Source organism: Lates calcarifer, linkage group LG19 (genome assembly GCF_001640805.2).
Source record: "Lates calcarifer isolate ASB-BC8 linkage group LG19, TLL_Latcal_v3, whole genome shotgun sequence".
In the NCBI taxonomy this organism is placed as follows: domain Eukaryota; kingdom Metazoa; phylum Chordata; class Actinopteri; family Centropomidae; genus Lates; species Lates calcarifer.
Genome location: NC_066851.1, coordinates 12,539,485 through 12,566,759, shown reverse-complemented (window position 1 = coordinate 12,566,759; position 27,275 = coordinate 12,539,485). Strand labels below are relative to the sequence as shown.

General features: G+C 41.6%; 1 protein-coding gene across 1 annotated transcript in view; it reads left to right on the top strand.

Annotated features, from left to right (window-relative positions):
* Positions 1–27,275, top strand: part of asap2a (ArfGAP with SH3 domain, ankyrin repeat and PH domain 2a) — a 56,012-nt gene that overhangs the window by 19,936 nt on the left and 8,801 nt on the right. Inside the window, 17 exon segments of the mRNA XM_018683971.2 lie at positions 5,754–5,899; positions 6,873–6,947; positions 13,942–13,991; positions 16,827–16,956; positions 17,405–17,490; positions 17,579–17,654; positions 17,787–17,873; positions 19,280–19,383; positions 20,159–20,228; positions 20,663–20,750; positions 21,690–21,738; positions 22,157–22,323; positions 23,951–24,084; positions 24,690–24,784; positions 25,633–25,822; positions 25,958–26,043; positions 26,634–26,749. Of these exon segments, the coding sequence (XP_018539487.1) occupies positions 5,754–5,899; positions 6,873–6,947; positions 13,942–13,991; positions 16,827–16,956; positions 17,405–17,490; positions 17,579–17,654; positions 17,787–17,873; positions 19,280–19,383; positions 20,159–20,228; positions 20,663–20,750; positions 21,690–21,738; positions 22,157–22,323; positions 23,951–24,084; positions 24,690–24,784; positions 25,633–25,822; positions 25,958–26,043; positions 26,634–26,749 (1,749 nt within the window).

Sequence of the window (27,275 nt, the reverse complement as noted above, 5' to 3'; positions counted from 1 at the left end):
ACATAATGTAATCAATGGAAATTTCCCCAGATCTTAAAAACACTTATACATGCAGGTGAGATTCAATAATCTGAAGAGCAGAATTACATACAAAATTAACAAAACAGTAATTAAAAAATATAAATACAGTTTAAATTGGTTTTCAAAAAGTAAATAACAGCATTCATTAACTGTATTTACTGACACGTATGGAAGCAGTCATGTTGCTGTATCCAAAGCAAATCTCTGCCATCTGTATGTTTAGAGAGAGAGCGTGAAAGCACAGAGTTTCCTTAACGTTTCCCAGAGAGGATGCTGTGATAAAGCCTGAATAACGAGGCACACAACAGGGAGCCTCAACGCTGACTGCTTCAATACACTCCTGGTATCATTGGCTGTCAAGCTCCAAACCCTGCAACGATATTTTCAGCTCTGACACTAGGAAAAGTAATGATGAGGGGGAAGTGGAGGAGAAGCAGAGGGTGATGTCGGAGGTTTGGGTACAATAGTGAGGAAAAATAAACAAGATTAAAACACCAGTGAGAACATGAGAGGCTGAGCGAGCAATGTAAGCTTGTACTTCTTTATATTCAGTCTGTGGCTTGTACCAGGGAGAAAGAGGTGAGAAAGGGAGATACAGGGGGAGCTTATAGACGAGCGAGAGAGCCCGGTGTTGCTGCAGGGACCTGTCAGGTTGTCAGCTTGTGGGTTTTGATGAATAAACCAGCAGCAGCATCTCAAACCCCCCGAAGAAGCTGGAGCTGATCGAGCAGAGCTGCTAGGACAGGCCTGCCAAAGCTGCTGAGCAGATAACAACTCGGGGCAGACGAGCTGTTGCACCTAAAGGTGGGCAGGAGAGCTGGATGGAGTTGCTGAATAATGCAGCACTCAGCCCACGTTGCATCAGGAAAACACTGAATTTGACTGGCCATGTCTTCTAGGCTGCACACACACATACACACTCTCTTAGCTGCCAGGTAACCAAGAAAATGAGACTCGCACAAGCGCTAATGTAATTAACTGGATGGATGTCTGAAGAGAAGAACCTGAGGAGACAGTGAAATAAAGGAGGAAGAACACACAAAAAGAAGGTGTAATGAAATGAAAGACAGAGCCACCAAGGTAGTAATTTAAAGGAATAGTTCAGCATTTTGGAAAATAAACTTATTTGCTTACGTTCAGAGTTAGATGAGCAGATTGATACCATTCATGCCTTTATGGTAAATATGAAGCTGCTGCCTGGAGGCTGATAGCCTAGCTTAGCATAAACTCCTGAAAATGGAAAATGAAATTAACACGTTATATCCTGTTGCTTTAACGAGCAAGTGCAAAAACAAAAAGTTTGGGGTTATGTGGATCAGTCTGTTTCTTGGCAGGAGCAGTGACTTGTGTTTCGAGTGCTGTATGTTTTTAGCTATGGAGTTGTGCAGCTAGATGCTTGACTTTGTGTATACAGATGTGACAGTTTATCAATCTTCTCATCTGCTGTAATTCTTCGCAAATACTCCCTTCTCTGTGTGCCGGCGGCCACACTGTGTTAAGTGGACATGGAGTCCAGCTTTGTTTTCACAGAGTCCGCAGAGAGATATGGAATTGGATCCGAGGTCGTTCGCACATTGTGTTAGTGAGCGACAGTCGACCGGGCCTGATGGAGCCGTGTGTGAGGGAATGAGTGTGGGAGAGACAGAGAGAGGAAGCAGAGTCCAGCCTGCTACCTGGTGATTAAACCCAGTGTTAGTGTGTGTGTGTGTGTGTGTGTGTTGGGGGGGGTTATGGAAGAGGCTGCAAAACAGGCCTTTGGGATGTTAGATAATCCTCAGCAGCGGACGCCTGGAAGCTGTACATTATGTTTTTTTTCCTACGTGTGTGTATTTGAGAGGGAAGATACAGTAAAGACATCTGGGTATTAGCAGACAATTTGTATTGGCTGTAAAAGTGTGTGTTTGTGTGTTCAACAGTGTTGTGCCTCTGTCCTCCAGTAAACACAAGGTCATCGTTTCCTGAGGTCAAGCAACAGGAATCCTTTTCTGTCACACACACAAACAGAGATATTCCGCTGCTTACTGCCGCACTAGATTTTCCAGTTTCTTTTTTTTTTAAGATATGGAAAAAGCCAGTCTACACAATGAGCTGAAGTAGTCAATTGTTGTACTAATTGTTTCAAAGGGTCCAAACATTTTACAGTTATAGGGAGAAAAGGAAAAATATATATAGCCTGTTAAAAGTGTTCTTAATACCTGAGGTTTGAAACTACAATTAAGTAAATTGAGAAGTTTAAACTTTTATTTTGAAAACTGGCCAAGATCTAAATGAAAATGACCTAAATTGTGATAACTCTAAGTAGGTACATGTAGCAGCCAACGTGTCTGCATATTCATCTCACAAATAGCACTGACCACTTTAGACTTACTTAACATGCCGTAAGTCTGATAGTCCTTTTTCAGTCACTTCAGCTTCTTAGATATTTTGTGGCTTCTCTTCAGTTTCTCTGTAAGACAGTATTTCATACCTCAGTGTAAAGATGGCTTGATTTTCCTCTGTAGACTGGATGTCTACAGTGTTACTTTTATTTACTACTTTACTACTTTTATTTAAGCACCAATTAATTGGAAATTTCTTTGATTCTACTGAAACTCTTGTGATTTTGTAGAAGGCAAGGCACACTAAGAAAATGAATCAAATTAAAACACTGACTTTTGTAAAATGAGAAGTATGTTTTAGGCTACAGGAGAATAAATATGGAGGTTAACCAGGGAGGGAAACCATTACATTTCTGCTACACAAAGTTATGTTGTAATTTGAGCTTCTTTTTATTGTTCTTATGACAAGGGATAATTGAAAAGGTTTGAATCAATGTGAAGTTTGTGTTTCTTTAAGAAAGCTCCTGAACACGAGGTTAATGTATTGGAAATATTTAGGCAACATGTGCAGAACAAAACTGTATTGGCAGGTTTTGTTTACAGTGTAAACTATAGAACAGACCTCCACTGTCCTTGTGTCTCAGCGTTGCTTCCTTTCTCTGCCTTATTACTTATAAACCAGCTCAGTGTGTCGTGCAGCCCTTTGAGGTTCAAAGCTGCTCTGTACTGGAGGCTGCATGTGTGATGTGTTTAGGTCATGTTACAACAAATACGCGTGTTACTCACTAAGCAGCCCAGGGGGGTTTGTGCTGTTTGTCAGTGCTCTCATGTGCCACTTCAAAAACAGCAGCAAGCCACCGCCCTGTTGGCTCTGAGCCTGGCAGAGCCACAACTCTAAACAGCTGGAGCTGATGTGTAAACAGTAGACTGTGTGGTGGTGAGGGTCGGTGTCTGACACATGACAAAGATTGAAGCTTATTATGTCTCTTATGACACATTTCACCAGAGGCAGTTTTAACAGAGCTGCAACTAAGGCTTGTTTCATTGTTTTTACATAGTAATTGGGCAAGAAAAATGCCATAAAATAGTGAAATGTGCCACATTTATATCACATTTTTCCAGAGCCCAATTTGAGAAGATTCAAAAGAGATTTAATTGACATTAATTGATTAATTAATTAATTGTTTTCAATCTATATTTAATGTAGTACACAACAATGACGGGTTATGTTTGTCTTTTGTTATTTCAAAATGTACAAGGAACCGATGAATAAAAATATTAATGAAGTAAAAATTTTCATCAAGAATTTTTGTAACTGAGTAATCTATGAGAGAAAGTTTTTCAATATCTGCTGTTCAGCTCTCAAATGTGACAGTTTGGTGCTTCTCTCTGTTTAATATAATTGGGGGTTTCAAGTTTGGATTTGTTGCATCACTTAGACATTCTTTTAGTATTTATAAGATTTTATAGAAAGCATTAATAAATTTGTCAAAAATGGCTTGTTTAAAAAAAAAAAAAAAAAAATTCAAGTCATTCCAGTTGTAGTGAGAAATAACCCCTCAAAAATCCACTATCATAGGTACTAATACCCTCTCATTTTAGCCTCTTGTGCACCAGGTTTCATAGGACTCTTATCGTCGAGCTCACCTATTGCATCAGTTGATATGTCGAAGCTTAAATTAGATTTGTCTGATGTGAGTAGGTCTGCAGGTAGTGACTCAGAGGCTTTCAGCTTTCCCCTTTTAATAACATGATGGATATCTCTGCGGCTGAGACATGAGCTTATCCAGCTTCATTTATAAACCTGCCACATCTGTGAACCGGCGTCTGGCTGCTTTTTATCTATCTGTGTGTGTGTGTGGCAGATAAAAAGCTGACTCATGATGTGGCAGCAGGTGTCTTGTAGTGTACATCCTCACACATTTACACACCCCTTCCTCTCTCTTACCTTGCTTTGGTCCCTCCTTCACGCCCCCCCCCCATCAATTTGCATTTGAGAGCCCCCCCCCCCCCCAAATCTCTGTCACGTCTCTCAGTGAGTGTCGTCCATAGCAACAGTCCCCTGCGCTCCACCACCGTCCCAGTGGCATTAGCTGTTATCAGCTGCCTAGTCTGGCGTGAAGTGTATTAAGGGGAATCATCTAGGCCTAACCTCGTGGTAGATTAGGCCTGACTTTAGACACGCTGGGAGACTTTGGTCACGGTTAGTTTATGGGCTTCCCCCCAACTGGTAAGTAGACCAAGAGTATGTTTCATTTGGGGGCCAACTCAGTGTTTATTTCTCTTTTTCTTCCTGTTCATCTTTGACTTAGGAGTACAGTTATTAATAAAACAAGGATCAAAATATTCTTTTACCCCTGTTTTTGCTTTAGGTGACATGCAAAATTGAAAATCCAATAGATGAGGGTGTAGATGGGTGGAAAAAAAAGTGTGTCACAGCTAAAGAAGGTGGAGATGTCACAATCACAGCTATCAAAGGTTGGGATAAAAATAAAAGTTATTATCTCCACACTTCTTTTATACTAGAGTCTTGCCTGAAAACACCATTGATTTTACACTTCTGAGTCTTCTGAGTCTGTCTGTACCTTTGTATATGTGAAAAAAGTTGTGTAAAGCTGTTTGTGGCTTGAGAAGGAGCTGTTTGAGGTCTGACAAATCGCCGTAAGTGATGTAACTTGAGTCAGCTTCTGCCGGGTATGAAGCCTACAAGTTTGCACATAAAAAAAAATAAAAACAAAAACAAATCATGGGTGTGGAGTTAGAAAGACATGCGCTTACCAGGTCCTGTAAGGTGTGCCTCTCTCCTGCTTGAGGCTAGAGGCTTGAGGCTACATTAGCTGCTGCTGTCATGTCACACTTGAATCTTTGACTGACCTGTCAAAGTTCAAGTTGCATCGTGAGTAATGCAGGGGCAGAATGTATCGAAAACGATCACTGTTTCTGCTGCATTGTTGGAGTGTGGTATTGAACAGTGGTGCCACATCACACTGCACAGCGAGGCATTTGTTTAAATCATCATCGAGACAGTGCATTGATAACGAGACAATGAGATGATATTCCTGGTTCAGCTCAGCAGAGGATGGACTGATTGATCACTTCATCAAAAAATAAACACCTCTGAATTTTAACAAGTTGGGAAAGTAGAGACAAACAGCCCAGTCAGCGGTGGACAGTGCTAACCACCTCCACAAACTAGCTTCCTGGGGAAAACCCAGAAATGTAATGGAAAGATTGATTAGCCGGAAAAGAGGATCTTTGTTCACTTGAAAGGCTGCCATTTATTATTAATGCACAGCGAATTGATTTTTGACTTGTAATGATCAGAGAGTGAAAGACCTTGGTTTAATTCCCATTTGCTACCTGTCAAAGCTGACCTGTGTGTGTGTGTGTGTGTGTGTGTGTGTGTTTTTCTAGCCCATGTGGAGAACGAGGAGCAGTACACTCAGGCCCTGGAGAAGTTTGGAGAAAACTGCGTGTACAGAGATGATCCTGATCTGGGTTCAGCCTTCCTCAAGTTCTCTGTCTTCACCAAGGAGCTCACTGCGCTTTTCAAAAACCTGGTGAGTCTACACCACATATATTGTGTGTGTATGTGTGTGTAAATGTCTGCATGTATGGGTTGGAGGCGGAGTGGATAGAGTTGGGAGGGGTAAAATCCTCAGGGACAAAGAAAGATTTCCATCCTGTCCCTAATTGTCTCAATCCCCTTGAGTCACTGTGTGTGTTCTCTAACACACACATACACACACTGAACACATACCAGGTCCAGCTGGAACTTAAAGCCCTCAGGAGGTAGCTCTAGTTTTCCATTGAAAGAGCCAAAGAGTCACTGAAACACCAAATATCTGCTGGATCTAATTCAGCCTGTTCCTGCTCTGTTAGAGCCAGGTTTTGTATCGAGGCCAGAGCTTTATTAGAAAAATTTGACACCGTCATGTGAGGTCTGTCCCTTTCTGTATTGACTCACACTGAGACCAGGAGCTTGAGAGTTTGTATTAGTGTTATCTCAACACCTTATATTAAAGAAATATGAGCTGCTGCCTGACCTGGATGTGAAGATGTAATCTCTCAAAGCTTTAGTGAAGCAGGCAACATTTGCAGGCCTTAACAGCAACTTGCACAGGGGACTTACTCATTTCATAATGGATGAATGTTTTATATTTTTGTCCTTAATAATGTGAAAATTCTGTTTCTTAGTGATTAAATGGTGGTGCAAATGGTGCTGAGGGTGCAAACATTTAGGGTATAAACGAGACTCGGCAAAGTATAATAAACTCAATATCCCACATCGCTTTAGTAATGGTTATTTCCTGACGTCATTTCATTACTTGTACCTCATTTATTTTATTCAGCCTCTTACCACCATCATCTAACAACGATAAAAGAGCAGAAAACACACACACACCAACAACACCCAGGAAAGTGAAAGGATTATATCTCAGCGACGTCAGGCGGCAGTTTCCCGCAGGTTTAAATCCTCTGATGTAACCTCTCAACTCTTATCTGTCTCTCTCTCTCTTCACCCACCTCCAGTTCCAAAACATGAACAATATCATCACCTTTCCTCTGGACAGCCTGCTGAAAGGAGACCTGAAGGGAGTCAAAGGGGTAAGAAAACAGCATGGTCTTGTTTTTACTCCCTGCAACTGGACAGGAAGTGTTTTCTGAACGCATGAATAGAATCGAGCCTTGTGCTGAATCATCAGTGACCTTAAAGAAATACAGCATGTGTTAATTTAGCTGATGCAAGCGCTGAGTCATCCATGTGTCATTAGGAGATCATCTACTCCAGTTTTCCACTCATATGTCACGCTATGGTCCATGCAGTAGGAGAAGAGTTCAGAATTGAAAAGTGAAAGTAACTGGCAAATAATTAGAATAATTATCAGCTTTTTTCCTGATAATTGATCTTTAAGCTCTTACCTTGTGAGGGAAGTGAAAAATGAACGCAAAACAAACCAGCGGACTTACTCTAAAGGCTGATTTTTCTGGCAGTGGTTAAGCCAAGTCCCACACCGAAGACAGAATTCAATGTAAACATCAGTCGAAACATGCTCATGTAGACTGTGGCGTAATCCTGTCAAGAAAACCAGCAGTAAGAGTTGAAAACCCTCACCAGCTGTACCTAGATATCATGCTGCTCATACGGAGTGGTTTGAAGCAGCTACTTGACAATCATTGCCGTCCTTGAAGCACTGTGATCTAACAAGGGTGACAATGAGCTGCTTTGATCTACCTGAGGCCACTTCCACCTGTTTCCATAAAAAGTGAAAGGTGAGTTGAGTAGAGACGAGATAGATGGCTGATGAAATAGTTGCCGGAATCCATCCTGCTGGAGCCGAGTTAATTTACGAATCCACAAAATAAAACCTCAAACTTGACCAATGAGTGTTTGAGTATCAGTGTGATGCTTGTGATTACTCAACGTAATGGAAGTCAAGCTTGTTGGAGGTTACAATTGCTCAACATGATGTGTGCTCAAGTCTACAACTGCTCAACTTAATGTATGCTAAAGTGTTAGCACAGAGCCTGAGATCAGTCAAAGGAATGAATGAAAAGTGTTTGCATGGACCTGCAATCACTCAGCATGACATGTTCTAGAAAACAGCATCAAGTCGAACAATTACAACTTTTTCTAAATTGGGTACAGAGGCTTCAAAGTAAACAAATGAAAAACTAATTATTTGAAGTTGACTAACAGGCTAGTTTCCCAAAACATATAGATTTCTGTAACTATGTTCAAAATCAGATATGAAGATGTTCCCCTGTCAGGGCAGGATATTGTTTGACGTATTCTGACACTGGTGCTGACGCCATATAGAGTTTTAGTGCTGATTCCAAACCAGTATTTCATGTTACTTTGACAAATATAAACATGTTTGTCTCATTAAAAAAAAACAAAGCAACAAAAGAAGCCAAAGTCTAAATACAGGCATACAGGATTTCATCAAATTTGACTAAGAATAATTAAACAAGACACAATACTCATCGATTATCAGTGTTACAGACACAATTTGGTCTGTACCAGAAAGTATTGACACATTAGTTCCTCAGCCAGACGGTCATGTGGACTAAACCCAGATAGACACTCTCTGCAGCTCTTTAATACAATCAGGACTCGTTACTGTCCGTGGCGGTCTGTGACCTTTCACTCTCGAGGCACATGATTGGCCGCGGTTTTCACCGAGGTATGATGTGATTAAGCCAGCTCTCTAATGAGGCTGGTTGCCATAGGAACGCCCAGTCGTCCCCATGACCCTTGGCCAATTCACTTGGCCGCTGCTTCTCGACCTCTGAACTGTTCGTCCTCTCTCTTCTCTCTGCTTGTGCGTCTCTCATGTGTAGTGTTTTCTTTTCGGCCTCTTGTCTGTTTTTCTCCTCCATGATTTCCTCTCTTTGTCTTCTTGTCTTCTCTCTCGACTCCACCACTGTCTCTCACCCACTTTTCTTCCTCCCCCATCTGCTTCGCTCTGTACCCATCACCCACCACCCTCCCTCACTCTGCAGCCTGACTTTGGCAGCCAGTCACATCTGTAATACTTACCCACTTATTGCTCATTAGCCCTCGGATGATTCTCATTACCCCAATGACATGGGGCTAATGAGCTGCTGGTTATTTTATACCTCAGGACACACACACATTTGCACACTCTTAGAAATGTCACCACTGTTGTAATGTCAGTAAACCTCAGGCTCTCGGTGTCAGGAAAAGTAAAGTTTGGATGAAAGTAGAGAAAGAGTCATCCAGAAATGAAGTGATGGATTATTTCTTGTCTTGGTTAGCAGCTACACCCTCCTCCCTCCTCAACCTGTTGCTCACCTCCGCAGCCCAAGGCCTTTCTCTCGTTCCCTCCCTCGCCCTTCATCATCTTCCTCCTCCTCTGTCATTATCCCGCTCCTTCACTCCTGTCCTCTCCCGGGGGAAGTACCTGGAAAGAGAGGGGGAAGGAGGAAGAAGTCCAGACCTGCATGACAAGCTGTTTTAGACTGCAGGGAGTGGAGGAGGGAGACTATGGTGAAGTAATGGTTTGATATGGATATGGTCATAAAACATGTAGACGTGTATTTAAGAGAAGAAGGAGAAATTAGTCTCAGTACTGGTGACAAATGCATGTTTCGTGATGCACAAATATAAGTTCAACAAATATGTATGATGCTTTTTCAGTAATTGATGGTGTTGAAATACGACTCAACTTGAATCATTTCTAAGTATTCTACACACAAATCAGATTCATTAATCTAATAACATTAAATAAAGATGTTGAAAATATTTCTGTTTAATGTTATTAGATCTTTTGTATTTGTGTATGCCAAAATTAAAGCCATATGACACCAGAATGTTCCACATATAAAAACTTAATGAAATACTGTTTGATCAAAGGGTCACGAGTTATTTTATGTTTCAGGAAATGCGCCTCTCCCACTTTGAGTGTGCTGAAAAACCAGACGTCCGCACTTAAACACAACTGTAAAAAGAGTCAAAATTCCACACACACACACAAATGTGACCTAATGTTTACGTGTCAGGAGATCTATGCACATGCATTAAGTAATTTGTGAATACATGGAAACTTAGGGCTTAATTTCTCTCTGTAGAAGGCTGCAGCAGGGACACTGACGACACAGAGGGCAAGTTACAGGAAAATACTTTCATGGATGTGATAAAACGGCCGGGAAATGAGGAATATCTAATTGAAGATAAGATAAGATAAGATAATCCTTTATTAGTCCCACAATGGGGAAATTTACAAGAAAGAGAAGGATGTATGATATAACCCGCTAAATGTCATTTCTAATTTTCAGTGTGGATAAAAAGTGCAATCTGGTATCTTAAAAAAAAAGCTCTGCAGTTACTGCGTCTGTGTGGCAGCTAAAATAGTCACCAGTCCTTTCATTTGATTTAACCCGGGACTTAATGGCTTTCTGGCTGTGGTTGTTCCCTCCGAGCTCGTTAATATTCTGCCAGTGCTGTCCTTGGCAAAGAGTGCGATGAACTAACCCTGAGGGAGGCAGCCGCTAATGGCTCTGTGATTAGAGGGCTACCACCTAGCAACCCATCACCGCTGTTACTCAGCTAAAAACCCACCATTTTCCACCTCGTCTACCTCCATGTCCATCTCACCACAGGGAGTGATTGGGATTTCATGTGCGAAAAGAAAGTGACCGTGTCATTTTTAGGTTGCCGTCAGGTCTCACCTTTTAATTTCCATACATGGTGTGGTGTTGATGAAGTGATGGACACATGAAAGCAGGTAAAGCATTTGTGAAATTAGTATAAAATACTTTCTGTTTGAGAGAAATTAACTAACATAGTCTTTGTTCAGGATACAGCTCCATCACTGCAGTAGTACTAGTAGAAAATGGTGGGATGGGGTCCCTGGAGGACCCAGAAGCATTATTGCAGAAGATAAACACACTCACACTCACACACACACACACACACACACACACTTGCAGTCAGTGGAAAATGGAAAGTGCTGAGTCCATGAGACTGTTCTGCTAACAGCGGACTTTCAGAGTGGACGCCAGCATGATGTCATGCCTGCAGCGGACCCTCTCATCCTCTGCTTATTGACCAGTCTGTGTTCTCTAACCCACTATGAGTCATATCAGCTTATCACTATTCAGCCACAGTTGCTATAGAATCTACTGTGTTTGTGTAAGTAAGGAGTGTGAGGAGAGGTGGTGGTGGTGGTGGGGCTCTGTGAGTCCAGCTGCGTTCCACCTCATTGTGGTTCAGTGGGTCGTAAACTCCCGAAACCACTCAGGCATGCTCGCCGTTTGAGATCATCACTGATGGAAGTTTTCCTTTGTTTAGGTGCACACTACATACTCTGCTATCAACTGAAACATCAGCAACACCAGTAGTTATTGAACCAAGACTTAATAAAGTGAAGGTAACAGATTAAAGGGCCAGTTCACCCATTTTTACTTACTTACTTGTGTTGTCTAGCTGCATCATCTGCCTACTGTGTTTGCAGTGGAGACAGATTTTAACTTGTTTATCACATGGAAAAATTCAAAAAACTAAAGGTATGCAACATGACTTTGCAGAAATACTGTAGTGTCCTGGCAGCTAACTACTTTCTACTTTCTAAGTACTCCCAGTGTTCTGTGGATTATCCAGAGTAATGTTGGGATCAGAGCGGTTAATTGACAAAAAATTAATCTGCAACAATTTTTAGAATTTATTTATTGTTCTAGTCATTTTTTCCTTTGGTTCCCCCTTAAAAATAATCTTCAGAATAGTTTATAATGGAAATAGTTTTAGATGAGGCACAGGTTTTATTAATAAGATTAACGACGGCTCTGGCCCCTGACACTGAAGCAGCAAGATGGAATTGAGCCATTATTAATTTTCATACTGTGGTACGTTTGTGACATTATTTCAGTGAAAAAAGCCTCATTGTGCCAGAGTGGGAGAAAAGAGATATCTCTAGGTAAAAAACTACCAATCTCCAAACTAAACTCTTCCCTCATTGCTGCTGACCAGGTCACACATTCAGCACAAAAGTGGGAAAAGGTGTGAGGGATGTGTAACAGGAACTGCTATTCCTGGACTGACGTAAGTTTGCGAATGGAGGCCGTTGTCAAGGGCGCGACATTCCTACTCCGTCCTTTAGGCTCAGTTGGACAGGGTGCTGAGAGCTCTCTCCTCTCTCTCAGGGAGTGCTCTGCCCCGTGCTGCTCTGCCCTTCCCTGCCCAGCGATGCCTGTGTCTGGGTATTTTTAGCCATTGTCACCATTTTTCTCCTCTCTCTCTCTCTCTCTCTCTCTCTGGCTCTGATGTTTCCTTCCGTTCACCCTCTCTTTTCTCTCTGGCTCTCTTTTGACCTGCAGTTCATTCTTTTAGTGGCTTCCTCCTTTGCTGTGTTCTTTTTGTTTTTTTATTCACATGTTGGTTTTTTTTCCCCTGCGTTTTTATGGTCTTTTTTGCTCTCTTTCCTCTGGTGGTTTCTGCCCTTGAGCTGGCTGAGTGAATGGCTGAGTGCTCCTTGACTTGGCCCAGTCAACCAGACTGTGGTCCTGTGGGCTGACAGGTTGAGCCTGCCACTCCTCTGCTCTCCAAGTGGAGGTCAACAGCTGGATCACGGTCCTGTCTGCAGCTCTAACTGTGGCACTATAGCCATAAGCTGTCTCTCGGGCTGGACAGAAATATGTCTGCTTTTGACATTTATTGGTCAAAAATGCAGTTATCCAGAGAGGAGTGCTGCTTAACCTTTTAGTGCTTAAATGTAAGCATTCACAATCTCATTTCTCTGCCATGTTTCAGCAGGTGCTCAATGTAGTTTTGGGGATTTAATGACAAAGGGAGTAGTTAATATAAAAGCAACATAATTTTCTTGATTGTTTTCGTTGCATGCTGTTGAGCAGATTTCCCTGGCTCTGCTAGTAGGCAACAATTAATGTGGTTGAATTGTGTTTTTTAGGGAGTGACAGCCAATTGCACCCAGTAATGTCTGCTTTTGTTTGTCCTAATCGCTGTTTAATCAGCGCCGCAGCGGTAGGGATGTTGTTTAATCAAGCGTTTTGCTCAAGCAGCTGTTGGAAGCACACCCGTGACAATGAGAAATCCGCGTCGCCTGACGTCTGTGTGACCAGAGGAATCATGTCACGAATGTCCAAAAAAACACCCGCAACTTTCTCAAAAAAAAAAACAAAAAAAAACCAACCTCTCTACATAACCTCACCCGGTTTCCCCTGCTGAGACAGCTGTGGGCTGCTCGGCAACTCTGAGGAGGATGATTCAGCTTACTGATTCATATTGTGATGAAACACGCACCTGCATACACACACACACACACTCTGTAAGTTTGTTCATTAGTGAGTGAGTGAGCGAGGAAGGAATTTTTCTGAACATGTAACAGTAAGTGTCGACATGTGGTTGTCGTTACAGTGACATCTTTGTGATTGTGATCTCTGTGGTTGTGTGTTTGCATTCTTGTGTGTGTGTGTGTGTGTAACCTTTGACATAATTTATTGTTCAGTGTTAAACCGTTTGACTTGGTGTATTTGATCATGTTAATGCAGGTTGCAGCTCATGATTGTTTTTGTTAATGATTAATCTATCTAGTATTTTTTTCAGTCACAGGAATACTTGGTCATTTTGGCAAATGTGTCTGTTTGCTTTCTTGCTGGTAGTTAGAGAACACTGCTACCACCAGTTGCCTGTTAGCTTAGCTTAGCACAAAGGGGAGAAACAGCTAAACCGGGTAAAGTTTGCAGAGCCCACAGCGGCACCTTCAAGACCCAAAGACTTTACTATGAATTAAGATTTAGAAACACAAATTTTCACATTTGTGACACTGTTACCAGCAAATGCTGACTAAAATCAGTCATCCCATCATGAAAATTGTTGAGACTGGATGTTCATTTTTGACAATCCACGCATGTAGTTTCTGTTCTGGAGCTTAGATGACAAATCAATATTACTGCAGGTTCAGTTTGATGGCTACTCTAGAGCTTTCTGTCATATCAAACGCTGCTGTTGAGTACTTTTCTGTTGATAAAATAATAATTTATTAACTAATCACTTCAACACTGCATATATTCCTTACTGTTGTTTACAATTTAAACTTCTTCTCTGTGTTGTTTTTCACAGGATCTAAAAAAGCCGTTTGACAAAGCCTGGAAGGACTACGAAACAAAAGTGTAAGAAACTAGACGCACTGTATCTGATCAGCAGCTTTTTTTCTGTAAATGTACAACTAGACATTTGATGGTTTCATTTAATGCTTAAAACCATGTGATTACACAGTCATCATTAGTTGTGATTTATAAGTTCAGGGGTTCAAGCTAGTCCCATTTTGTTGAACTAAGCTCTATCTGTGAAGCAACATGTTAAATTGAAATGTGCAGTTTGTGTCATGTCTCTGTCTGACTTGTCTTGACTAACCGCTCTCCCCCTCTAACCTCCCCCCTGTGATTATCTGTCAGCACATCCCTGATAATAATGTGAATAACCAGCCCTCACTGTCACCTCTCCACCTCCACGCTGACACTCCATTGTGATTGTGCATGCAAAGAACACATGACTTTTTATAGCACTTTCATATATTTTTCAAGCTGCAAAGGACATTCTTTACTGAAAGGGTAATACATCTTCTCTGCAAACCGTTTTGATCAGACAGTACGGACGTTGTACTTGACATCGAGAGCTCAGCCAGATGCTATGTGACTGTTCCTCTCCGTCCCGACTTATGATTTGACTCTATTGATGGCGAACTGAGGCCATCAATAGAGTCCAGTTTTCTGCCTGATTGGAAAAACCACTCGAACATATCCTGCCGTTCAGTGATCCTCTGGTCGTCTCTGATCTCTCTGCTGTCTGCTGTCTCACAACAACAGTCTGTTTTCATGTCACAGCTACACAGAGAGATGAAATTACTTGTTTTGAACACAGTATTGATTTCTGGTTGCCCTAATTTGGTTTGTGAACTACTTGCATCCCACACCTGAGTTTGAGTTCTTCTGATTTTCAGTCTCCACGTTGGAGATGATCTCACTTTGAATGCTGTTAAGTCAGGAAGGAGTGCTTAATGTTTAATTTAACAACTAAAAACACAACATTTTTAACTAAATTTAAATGCAGAATGAATCTAGAGAAATCAAAAGTCCTGTATCTTTTTGGTGACGCTCTTCCTGAAGTGACAGAACTGAAAGTGAATGGACTCTCAGCCTCATCATCAGCCGAACAACTGTCAGTTTGGCTGGCAGCCAGACAGCCTGGCTAACATGTGTCTCTCTATTAGTTGCAGCCCTGATGATGCTGTAATGCTGTCAGGGCTGAAGATTCATGTGCTGACAAAGGCCAGCAGTGTCCTCTCAGTGAAATCAAACTTGGCACGTTCACACTGGCTAAATGGCAAGTTTACGTCCCAAACTTCTGCTGCTGCTGCTGAACTTTTTGTCCTTCAGGTTGTGCATTTCTGTTTTTAAACCATTTCTAAGATGATTACCTTGGTAAAAACACACAGCTTTTTTTCTGTTTGGTTTTTTTTTCTGGAATAGAAAAAAGAGCAAGGGAACTGGCATTAACTTTGTCTTTTCCTACCTGGACTCCAAAGATTTTCTGTTTTCAGCTGGCACCATTAAACAAACAAACCTCTGGTCAAAGGCAGCATTTGTTCACAGAGCAATGCTACAATACTTAACCTCTGAGGACATGCCAAATTTTGTTTTATTTCTTGCAGACTGCCAACATAATGATGAATATTAACAATACAGCTGCAGCTCAGTGTGGAGAGAGACAGACAAGGACAAGGTGTGCAGTCAAATATATATCAGTATAAACAGACTGCTTTGCATGAGGGATGCTAGATATTTATGATGCAGCAGGAAGAACACTGAAGAATTCATTTTTCTTTCCTTCCTTCCCTAAAGATGGCGTGACATCATGATCACAATATGTTAAAGGAATAATTGGACAGTTTTGGAAATATTTGAATTCTTGCAGGAAGTTAGACGAGAAAATCGACACCGCTCATATTTGTCTGCTTTGAATATGAAGCTATAGCCAGGAGACAGTTAGCTTAAGCTTAGCATAAAGCCTAGCGACAGGGGCAAACAGCTAGCTTGGTCCTGTCCAAAAGTAGCACTGAAAGAGTTCACTAACTAACTAACACATTATGTTTCTTTTAATTGATCCTTACACTTTTAGACTATTTTGTGGCCAAGATCAATAACTTCCTGGAGCTTTTTATCATCACTGTGAGGCAGCTGAGGCAGCCACTGGACAAATCTGGCTCTTGGCTAGAAAGTGAAAAAGTGTATTTTCCAAAATGTTGAACTATTCCTTTATGACTATTTAGTAATTTCATATCATAACAGAGTGTTTTAAAAGCTAGCTCATGCAGTCACACTGCTTTAATCCCCCCCTCTTAAATGTTTGTACTGAGCCTAGCTTCAGGTCACACAGCTGAACATCAGGGAGTGAAATCTGTCAAGATGCACATGAACCAGGCTGAACAGCTCTCCAACAGCCAGCAGTCATCGACACCGACACACCCCACCCACCCCTATCTCTTTTATAGAGGACGAACTGCTGCATCCTTTTTGTAGGGGATATGCTGTCAGAAAAAAATACAGCATATGAAAAAGAATGCCCTTTTGCATGGACTGGTGCCTCCCCTTGTTTGTGTGGCGTGTTTTCCTGATTGCCTGTGGGAGAAACTGTATGCAGAATTTATGGTCTTTGTGAAAAAAAAATCAGCCCTTTGTACTGACTGTAAGGCAACATAGCATGTGAAAGATTTCACTAGAACCAGACACAGCATCACTCATCCCCCCCCCCCCCCCCATGCTCTAATCCTGATCTTTACTACACTAAACCCATCATCTTATCCACAAATAACCATGAGACCCTTATTTTTATCTGTCAGACAACAATAGGGCTGATTTTTATACAACAGTTTTTGTGTGTTTGCGGTGCTGTCGGGAATGTGCAGTGTACTCCTCTTTGACTCCTGTGATGTCACTTCCTGCCAGCACCAAGATAGAGAAGGAGAAGAAGGAGCATGCGAGGCAGCATGGGATGATCAGGACGGAAATTAGCGGGGCAGAGATCGCTGAGGAGATGGAGAAGGAGAGGAGATTCTTCCAGCTGCAGATGTGTGAGGTCAGTCAGACAGATGAGTGTGTATTATTTGTTTTGTTTGTTTGTTTGTTTTTATAAAAAAAAAAAAAGTAATGAAAAATGAAATATCTTCACCATAGAACATGAAAACTACTACTCCTGCTCTGAGAATATTGTGCATCTAACAGGTTGTTTGGTTCAAAAAAAAAAAAAAAAAAACATTTTTGCGTTAGGACCTGAATTCGTCCATCTTTGGTAAAGGTTGAATATTTCAGAATGACTCTTCCATTACATTTTAGTATTTAGTTTGTGTTGTCCGTGCCTTTACTTTAATGGTGCTTTGCTTGAAAGATGAGGATTTCTACTTTGAAGTGTCGAGATAGGAGATGAAAGGGATGTGCATGTTTAACATGGAGCCCGAGTCGCCTTTCTCTCTGGCTGAACGTGGCCTGACGCTGTGTGACTGGATCTGTATTCAATCTGTTTACAGTATCTTCTCAAAGTCAACGAGATCAAAATCAAGAAGGGAGTGGACCTGCTCCAGAACCTCATCAAGTACTTCCATGCACAGTGCAAGTAAGACATACAAATGTTATTCCCCCTTTTAGAATAAACCTGAAAAACTGAAATCAGGGAGATAAAACATGACGTGCTTCCTGTTCAGTTTCTTTCAGGATGGTCTGAAAGCTGTAGACAACCTGAAGCCTTCCATAGAGAAACTGGCCACAGATCTGCACACAGTGAGAACTATCAGCAGCTCTGTTTTCTTTACTTCTTCACCCTCATATTTTTATTTCCCTCTCTGACTCACACATTACGCACGTTCCGTCTCTGTTCTTTCTCTCCTGATTTTTCTTCCTCCTTTACGACAGATAAAGCAGGTGCAGGACGAGGAGAGGAAGCAGCTGACTCAGTTACGAGACGTCCTCAAGTCGGCGCTACAGGTGGAGCAGAAAGAGGTAACACGCACACAAATATACGCACACGCAGAGCTGAAGGTCCTTTCAATGTCAAACAGCATGCCAGTCAAATATCATAATTTAATCCTCTTTGTTTCCATAAATCTGCTTTTAAATCAGATTATATATGATACAGACAATCCTGAAGCTCACTGTTAATGCTCAGCTTCTTTCAGTGAGGGCGTTGACTGGGAGCATACATACAAAAAGTCACATTCTGTTGTAAGTTTACCACTGTTGTTACTAATGTAGGACTCACTCAGGGTTGGGGTTCACGCTATATTTCAACCAGTTCGAGAGGCAGATAAAAACGTCTTCAATCTATCTTGAAAAGTCTGAGAATTCCAATTTTTCCAGGTATTTCCTCTTGTATTGCTGTTTCTCCATTTGAACGAACTGATGAGATTTTTAACTGAGCCCAGCCCTGTGCTTAGCGAACTGTTAAATATGCTGCAAACTCCAGCTGCAGCTCCTCGTCTCACCTGAAGATTGTTTTCTTCTCTCCTCTGCTGCCTCCGTCTTTTGCGAAACAAGTCTAGGAGAGTAAGTGGATTCCTTGAAAAAACACCTTTTCTGTGGCTGTTTGCATCCTGTGCTCATTTTGGTGTCGTTTCAGTTGTAGAAGTGATTTGTTTTCTTTTTCTCTTTTTTTTCTTTCACAGTAGCAGATTTTTGTGTTTGTTCAAATGCGACATCGCCTTTTCAGTGAGAAATGCTTGAGCTGGAGCAGCAGTCCTGGAGCAGTGTGTGTGTGTGTGTGTGTGTGCTGATAACGGCGCACTCCATTAAAATCATTAAAGCCCTGTGAACGCCGGCCTTTAGAAGTCCTCTCCTCTGTTTCCTGTAGTGTTTCCAGACAGGAAATGACATCATACAAAGATCCTGTTTGGTCCTTTTTTTAAAAGTAGCTGTTGTTACATTGCAGTCAAACCTGAAAATCCAAATCCATTTAAATTAAGTTCAGTTAAGGTGATATCTCTTCAAACTGCATCCAGGCTTCTAATAAAAATGCTTGAAGTCTTTGGATCCTTTCTGAATTACAAATGAGACTAAAATGCAAATGGCAGCTTGTGGCCTCCTGCTGTTCCAGACCCTTATTTCAAAGGTGTTAAAGCTCTTCTTATTTTCCCCCCTCCCTCATGTGTACAAAATCATCCAACCTCACAGCTGCAATCTTCCCATTGTTGTTCCTACTTGCCTTCAAATTCTCAGAGGAGCAGGAGACTCAGAGAAGAGAATCAGAGCCATTTAACACCTCACTGGCTCCCGCCTGCTCGCAGAGTGGATGTGCAAATCCTACATGCAGCAACTGCTCTCTGTGTTGTGTGATTATTTGTGTAGCAGCTCTGATTTGTGTTCCCTATTTGTTTATGTGTCCGTGCGTGCGTGCGTGCCTGTTTTCCCAGGATTCACAGGTGCGGCAGAGCACCACCTACAGCCTGCACCAGCCACAGGGCAACAAGGAGCACGGCACGGAGCGCAGCGGGTACCTCTACAAGAAAAGTGATGGGTGAGTTTTTTACAAATAGCTTTAAAAAGATCACATGACTTCTAGTGTGTAGCTGAAAAAAGTCAAAATGACTGTACATAATGTGTGTTTAAATTAGTCTTTCTTTAGTAACAAGCTTTAAATCAATATGAATACATTAAGAAGTTTTTAAAGAAAGACAAAATTAGGCTGCAGCTAATGATTATTTTCATTATTAAATAAGTCATTTAGTCTATAAATGTCACAAAAATAGTGGAAAATGTCCATTATATTTTCCTAGAACCCAAGATGACATATGCAAGAAGCTCTTTATATACAAAGACATGTAGTTTACGCTTATGTATGACTATGAAAACTAGAAAATGTTCACATTTGACAAGTTAGAACCAAATCTAACTTCATTTTTTGACAGTTTTACTTGAAAATGACTTATGTGATTCATCAAGATTGTCAGTTTAAAATGATAAAGATCAGAGAAAAGACACAAATCTTTACATTGGAGAAGATTGAACCAGAGAATGTTTGTGATTTCTGCTTGAAAAACGACTGAAAACATTGCTGATTGTCATAATTTATCACTCGACTAATCAATTCAGCTCTGGAACCAGAACCAGTGCTGCAGCGTTTTTATTACATACATATGAATACACTGCTCAGCCTGTGTATCATAACTAATGCATGGGAATCCCACTTGTAACGTGATCATTATAAATATTTCATCAAACGTCTCTGCTCTGTGAATGTACTGTGCCACTGTGTATGTGACATACTAATCACTGTTGTCTCTGTGCTGCAGTTTGAGGAAAGTTTGGCAGAAGAGGAAGTGCACAGCGAAGAACGGATACCTCACCATCTCACACGGCACAGTAAGAAAACAACACCACCTCTAAACTCACACTGGGACACACACACACGTGAACAGCCTCATTTACTTGCCCACGTTAGTTTCAGTGTCCTGGCTGCACGCCCTCTCCCTCACTGGTCATTATATTCCCCCATTAGCCATGAATACATTAACAACGAGCGGCGGAGATCACAGGCCCGAGTTCCCAAGTTAACATTCTTCTCACACCGCTGCCTCACTTAACTCCGCTTGTTCCCATATAAAGATTTGACTCCGGCCCAGTCGACTCCTCTTGCCAAACGCAGTTCATCACACACGGAGCAGCTTTATCAAATGTTTCGTTTGGCTCCGGCAGCAGTCAGATACAGTTAAACACAACACTCTCGCTCATTTATGTTGTTGTTTCTCCTCCACCCCTCCCTTCCCCTCTGCGCTTCATCTCTTGCTCTCTGGCAGGCGAACCGGCCGCCCGCTAAACTCAACCTGCTCACCTGCCAGGTGAAACACAATCCTGAAGAGAAGAGGAGCTTTGACCTCATATCGCGTAAGTTCGTCCCACTATTTGCCACTTCTGCCAACATTTTTTTAGGTCCCCTTCTTCATCTTGTTGTTTTTACTCTTTTTTTCCCCAGTGTGTGGTTGTTGTACTCAAATGCCTCATTGTATTTAGCTCCGTTTTTCTAGGCAGCAGCAGCAAACCAAAGAGGAGCTAATTTTAAAAGAATATATATTTATAAATCCTGCACACTTCAATCTAGCATTGAGTTGCAAGTTCCAAGAGAGTGAAATAATAGCTAACAAAAACTTTGGTCAAATAATTGATTTAACGAGACAGAAAACTAATTTGCCACTAATGTGATAATCAATAGTTTCAGTCATTTTCCAGCCTTTGCAACATTGTGACCTAGCTGCAGATGAATTGATGATAGAAATAGTTGTTTGTTGTGGCCTAACAGTTCTTGTTTTGTTCCTTTATAATGTCGCTTTTGAAGCTGGACACTTTTCCACAAAATATACATGATGGTTTATTTGCAATCAATAGTCCATTTTAGGCTTTTGTCCTTTGTGTTTGGGCTGTGAGATGTAGCTAATGACCCATTTTAAGTGTTTTTGGAGCCAGAGATGACAGGAAATGACCACTGCTTCATGGTCATTTAAAGTTTTTCCACTGGTTTCAAGATAGAGAGAGACTGGACGTGAGATATAATTTAAGCTGCTTGGATACAGTGGTGTAAGAATACTTCTCTGCCTCCCTGGTTATTAATGAGTATTTCACATCTGAAGACAGAAACTGGAGATTGTTTTCTGTACAGCAGTTCAGCCTCAGTCTGACCCGACAGTGGGATACTTTAATGCCCTCTGGAGGGAGTCGCTCTGAGCTTTTACTTTATCTCCACTTCTCTGTGATTAACGCCCTCTCTCTCTTTCCTTCTCCCGCTTTCTCTCTCTCCTGTTCTGTCATTCATTTTCTTTTTTGTTTTAGACGACAGAACGTATCACTTTCAGGCAGAGGACGACCAGGACTGTCAGATGTAAGTGCCTGTTCCTTCCTACCCTTTGTGTGTGTGTGTGTGTGTGTGTGTGTGGTGTGTGTGTGGTGTGTGTGTGTGTGTGTGTGTGGTGTGTGTGTGTGTGTTCAGGCCTGTGCCTAAGTGCATCTTGCTTACCACCTCAACCACTTTCCACACACTACTTCACACCCAGTCGGACACTTGGCCTCACCTTTACCTCCCACCTCCTGCCCATTAGACTGATTTTTACTCCAGTCTCGCTTTTTTTAAACTCCTTCCGTTTTTTTTGCTCTCATTCCTTTCTGCCTTGGCCGCTCCCATCACCACCTCTCAGCCTACTTTGTCCTTCTCCTCCCTCTACTTTCCCTCCTTCCCTTTCATTATTGTCATTTTTATCTGACTCACATCTCCCCGTCTCATCTCGTCTCCTCTCCTCCAGCTGGATCTCGGTGCTGCAGAACAGTAAGGAGGAGGCTCTGAACCAGGCCTTTAAAGGGGACCAGCATGTCGGCGAGAACAATATTGTGCAGGAGCTGACCAAGGCGATCCTCGGAGAAGTCAAGAGGATGACAGGAAATGACGTGTGCTGCGACTGCGGGGCACCCAGTGAGTGGCAAAGATAAATGGGACAAACCCTCAAGTCAGGTCGACAGCAGACTTTCAACCTTCCAGGCAGCATTTAGTTACCATTTTATTCTACTATGTTTTGAAAATCAACTTGCACACACGTGATAATTGTTTGAGATAAATAATCCATCACAATGACTAATCTCATTATCTTTATTTTGTTCCAGTTACATGACGTTGCCAAACTCTCATAGTTTTCTCATGACAGCCATATTTACATGTTTATGTTTTTGAGTTTGATTTCATGAGAATATAGCAATGGTTTTGGACGCCAATTCGTTAATTTAAGATGCTAGACACTTCTTTAACACATCACAAAAATTGCTTTTTGAACTGGTCCGTGCCAGGATTGAATGTTGGGAAATGTGATCGCAGGATTTCCCCACAAAACCTGCTCCTGTTCCCAGGAGAAACACAGTGCCAGTGGGGAACCTGGGATTTTTGTGTGTGCTTGTGTTTTCATGTACTAATTTCGATGGACTGAAGCAAATACGTTTTGTCCAAACCCCATTAATGCTATTGTGTAACGGTTGTAATTGTATTCTGACCTTAATATGCTGCTATTATTGTACTGAACTAAAGTGTACATTGAGTTTTGCCTCTTCAGTGCCTTTTTAAATTTATTACAGGATGAAATATTCAGAAAAAACTTTGAATGTGACTCAGGCAACGTCTGCAGCCAATAGATCGATGACCGTTACCAACAATGTCCTTCACATTTCACTGAATATAATCTGAGGTTTAGCGAAGATGTCAGCTCACTGATTGTGCCTGTTTGTAGGATTGTAATTTATCAATTAAACACCTGCAACCATTACACAGCAGCTGTAACATTAATGGTAGACTCATTAATTATTTATATATGTCTTGACATGGGGACAGCATCAGTCCGTATCCCACAGCAAATATTTCTCATCCTAGCTCCTGACTTTGTAAAAACAATAAATAAATAAAAACTAAAATAAAGCCAATGAGAAGTGCACTACAGTGCACTTGCAGCAAATTTCAGGACTCTGACATAAATAAACAGAAATGATTTGCTGCAGGTAGGAAATCACTCTAAAAATGTGTGCTATGCTTTGAGAAATTGTTAGCAGTGATTTATATGCATAGCTACGAGCTAAAGTATGTAAAACCACTGGTATGGTCCACTAAGTCCCTGATTTAGGAAATGCTAAAACTCTAGCAGACCGGATCCGCTCTATTTACTGTTACGACTCAAATCAGTTTTTCTCAAATACATGAAGTCCCCCATGAATTTTTCTCCCAAGTCCCATAACATTTCCTCCTGCAGAAATGTATAGACTTTAATAAACTGCATGTGCCATAGACAGCGTATCTAGGCCAGACTTGTTCACAGTTCGGCTTGGTCACTTTCCTCTGACATTGTGTACCATGAGATAGTAAAAAGCCCCTCAGGCAGCTATTACATTTCCGGAGCCCACAGCTTTCCACGCAGACACATCAAAGTTGGCTCACGTGCTGCAGAAATTAGTTTTTGCTCTAGTGCTTTTTTTTTCGCCCAAGGACAGAGCGTCACCCATATTCATTCCTCCCCTCTTTTTCCTCATGTGTCATTTACCTTCTACTTTCTCCATTTCCTCAGACCCGACGTGGCTGTCCACCAACCTGGGCATCCTCACCTGTATAGAGTGTTCGGGGATCCACAGGGAGCTGGGAGTCCACTACTCCAGGATCCAGTCGCTCACTCTGGATGTACTCAGCACCTCAGAGCTCTTGGTAAATCACTCTCAGTGTGTTCTCCACTGAACCACCTCACATCCCATTTTTGTCGAAGCTTGTGTCATTCCATTGAATTGATTTTTCTGCACAGATCTTTCTGGAATTTTTTTTTAGGCTGGATGAAATTAGTAAAGAGGAGTAGAAAGGAATGGAGGGGTGCATTTAGAACAGGGGGAGGGAGTAATGAGGAGGAAAGAGGGAGAGTAAATCAAGACTGGGACGGGAAAGCGGTGAAGGTGAATAGCATCAACCCTTGACCTCGTCCTCCTCCTCTCTGAGACTTCTGGAAGTCTCCTCACTCAGAATAGCTGAGAGTTTCGTTTGGCTTTTCTAATCACCGTTTGGTGAAGAGATTTACCGCTTGTGGGACGATCGGGATTAAACGCTTCCAGTCGTGATTGCTTGGTGTTAAGACGCCAAGTCGTGTCAGCCAGACGGGTGTTGTGCAGTTTATGAGGCTGCACAGAAGTCTGTGCTCCATCCTGATAGAGGTGCGAGTTGAACTGATGACTTTTAAATTAATGGATGTGGTGCAGAAAATGGCGTATAACTAGTTTTAATTTGTGTGTGTGTGTGTGTGTGTGTGTGTGTGTGTGTCACAGCTGGCCAAGAATGTGGGGAACGCAGGCTTTAATGAAATCATGGAGGCCTGTTTAAGTGCTGAAAATGTGGTGAAACCCAACCCAGCCAGTGACATGTAAGTCACCCCTCTGACGCTCTCCTCCACACTCCATCTCTCCCCATCTCCTCCTCTCACACCCATACCCCTCCTCCCCCTCTTTTCCTGTCCTCTCACTTGACTCGCATTACATTCACTGATCAGGTTCTCTGCATCTGATAGATCACCAATTCTTTCTTTAAACTGTTTGGCAAATAAGAGGTCTGATCAGCACTTAATATAACATTTCACCCAATTTTCTATCAAGATGTCATGTTTATGATCAATTATATGATATGATTATGCTTAAAAATACATGCCATGTGTTCTGAAGCCTGTTCTGGGCTAAAACACAGTAATCACAAATCATCACATTTTCACACATTATATTTTAGGTATGATACTTTTTACAAATTTGCAGATGGATCACGTGATTCTGTGCGCAGCTGTTCAAGTCGTGTCCATGTGTCACATGTCTGACAAAGTGTTGGAGCAAGCTGCAGACATAACATAGAGGAACATTAAACTGTGGCTTAGTTTGCTTTTCTGCACCTGTTTGACACATGTTCCTTTTAACAGGACAGCTACTTATTTTTGTTTCTCAAAAAAAAGACACAAACATCAAACTCCAGTTAACAGAATCCAAATGGACTAGAGGCAACACAAGGTTATTGACACACAGCTACCACTCAAAGTGTAGGTGGTGGTTCCTTTGTCTAAATATCCACCACAGGAAGTAACAGATTCCAGGTGTATCTTAATGTAACACATTATTTAAGAACAATGTATTGTACCTTTTATGATATTCTTTGCATTTTAAGCTTATTATGACTCTCAGCTGATCACAGTAATCTAATTAACACCTTCCTCCTCATGTCCTCCACCAGGCAGGCGAGGAAAGACTTCATCACAGCCAAATACACAGAGAAGCGTTTCGCAAGGAAGAAGTGTCCCGATCCGACGTCGCGGCTTCACACGCTGTGCGACGCCGTGAAGGCTCGAGACATTTTCTCCCTCATCCAGGTCTACGCCGAGGGAGTCGACCTCATGGAGCCCATACCTCTGGCCAACGGACACGTCAGTACACATAATACTGAAACTGTATCCCAGTAGTTTGTCTCCACCGGGGCGGGGGGGTTCACTTTTATTGCTCCTTCACCATCCGCCGTGACGGGTTTCATGCAAATGTTTTTGTTTTTTTTTTTACTTCAGGAACAAGGGGAGACAGCCCTTCATCTCGCAGTCAGACTGGTGGATAGAACCTCTCTTCACATCGTCGACTTCCTCACTCAGAACAGGTAAACAAAACAACAGAGGGCAACCAGGCATTCGCGCTTCACGTCAGATATTTTTTACTGACAGAATGTAAAACGCTGGAGTGGGTTTTAGCTGTCCACCTGAGCGTGCCGAAAACACTGAAAAGACCACACCATAAAAAAGACAGTTTTGTCCCATTTAAACATTAACTAGAGGAATAATGCCTTTTAACACTTGTAATTGAAAGTCAAACATAAGACCAGTTTGCGTATTGACAGGGGTTATTGACATTTTTTCTCCTTTTTTCTTCCTTTCCCTCTTTAAATTGATGATATTTGCTTAATTGTGTATTTATTTATTCATCTTTCATTCTAATGAAAGATTCCCTCTTTTATAAATTTGTTATCTGATTTATACTTAATAGAAAATGTCATAAAGAACTAAGTACAAATATTTTACTTACTACACAACTGCAAAAATGACAAAGCTTATATGAAATGTTGGTGTTTTGTTGAAGGATATTATGTATCCAGGGCATCACAGGGGCTGGACAGAAGAAAAGAAGGTTTTATTTTATGCCTCCAGTGTTGGGATTTAAACTTTTCCTCTCTCGGTCTGTGTCCCCTGACAGCTTGAATTTAGATAAGCAGACAGCCAAAGGCAGCACAGCGCTGCACTACTGCTGTCTGACCGACAACAGCGAGTGTCTGAAACTGCTGCTGCGGGGGAAGGCCTCCATAGAGATAGGTAAGGAAAACACACCAGGAGTGAACACTGCAGTCATGGCGCATTCACTGTCCACCTCTTTCCTCCTGTTTCTTTCTATTTCTCGCACTTGGCTTCAGTTGCACCATCTGTTCACAAACACATCCATCTTTCCCAAGATACTGTAGCTGCTAGCTAGTTTCAAAGTAGTGATTTAATGACTGACTAAACCTGGCTGCTCCATTAAAACTTAGCTAAATGTCTTAGCTAATAAAAATGTCAATATTGATTAAATAGGTTAATAAAAACTCAGCTTTAGTTATGAAGAATGGAGAAATATGTGTTTCATTTAGTATTATTTATTATGAGTGGTGGGAGAGAATGAGATTGAGCTAACCTAACTACATCTGCAAAAAGGCACCACCTGCTTTATTTTGTCTTGTTTCAAGATACAGATACTTGTTTCTATTATATGAAAAACAGGTTGAAATATTCAGATTGCACAGTGAAATAAGGATTTTAGATGTCAGTTAGTCAGGTTTTTGCAAATGAAACACTTAAAGTAATT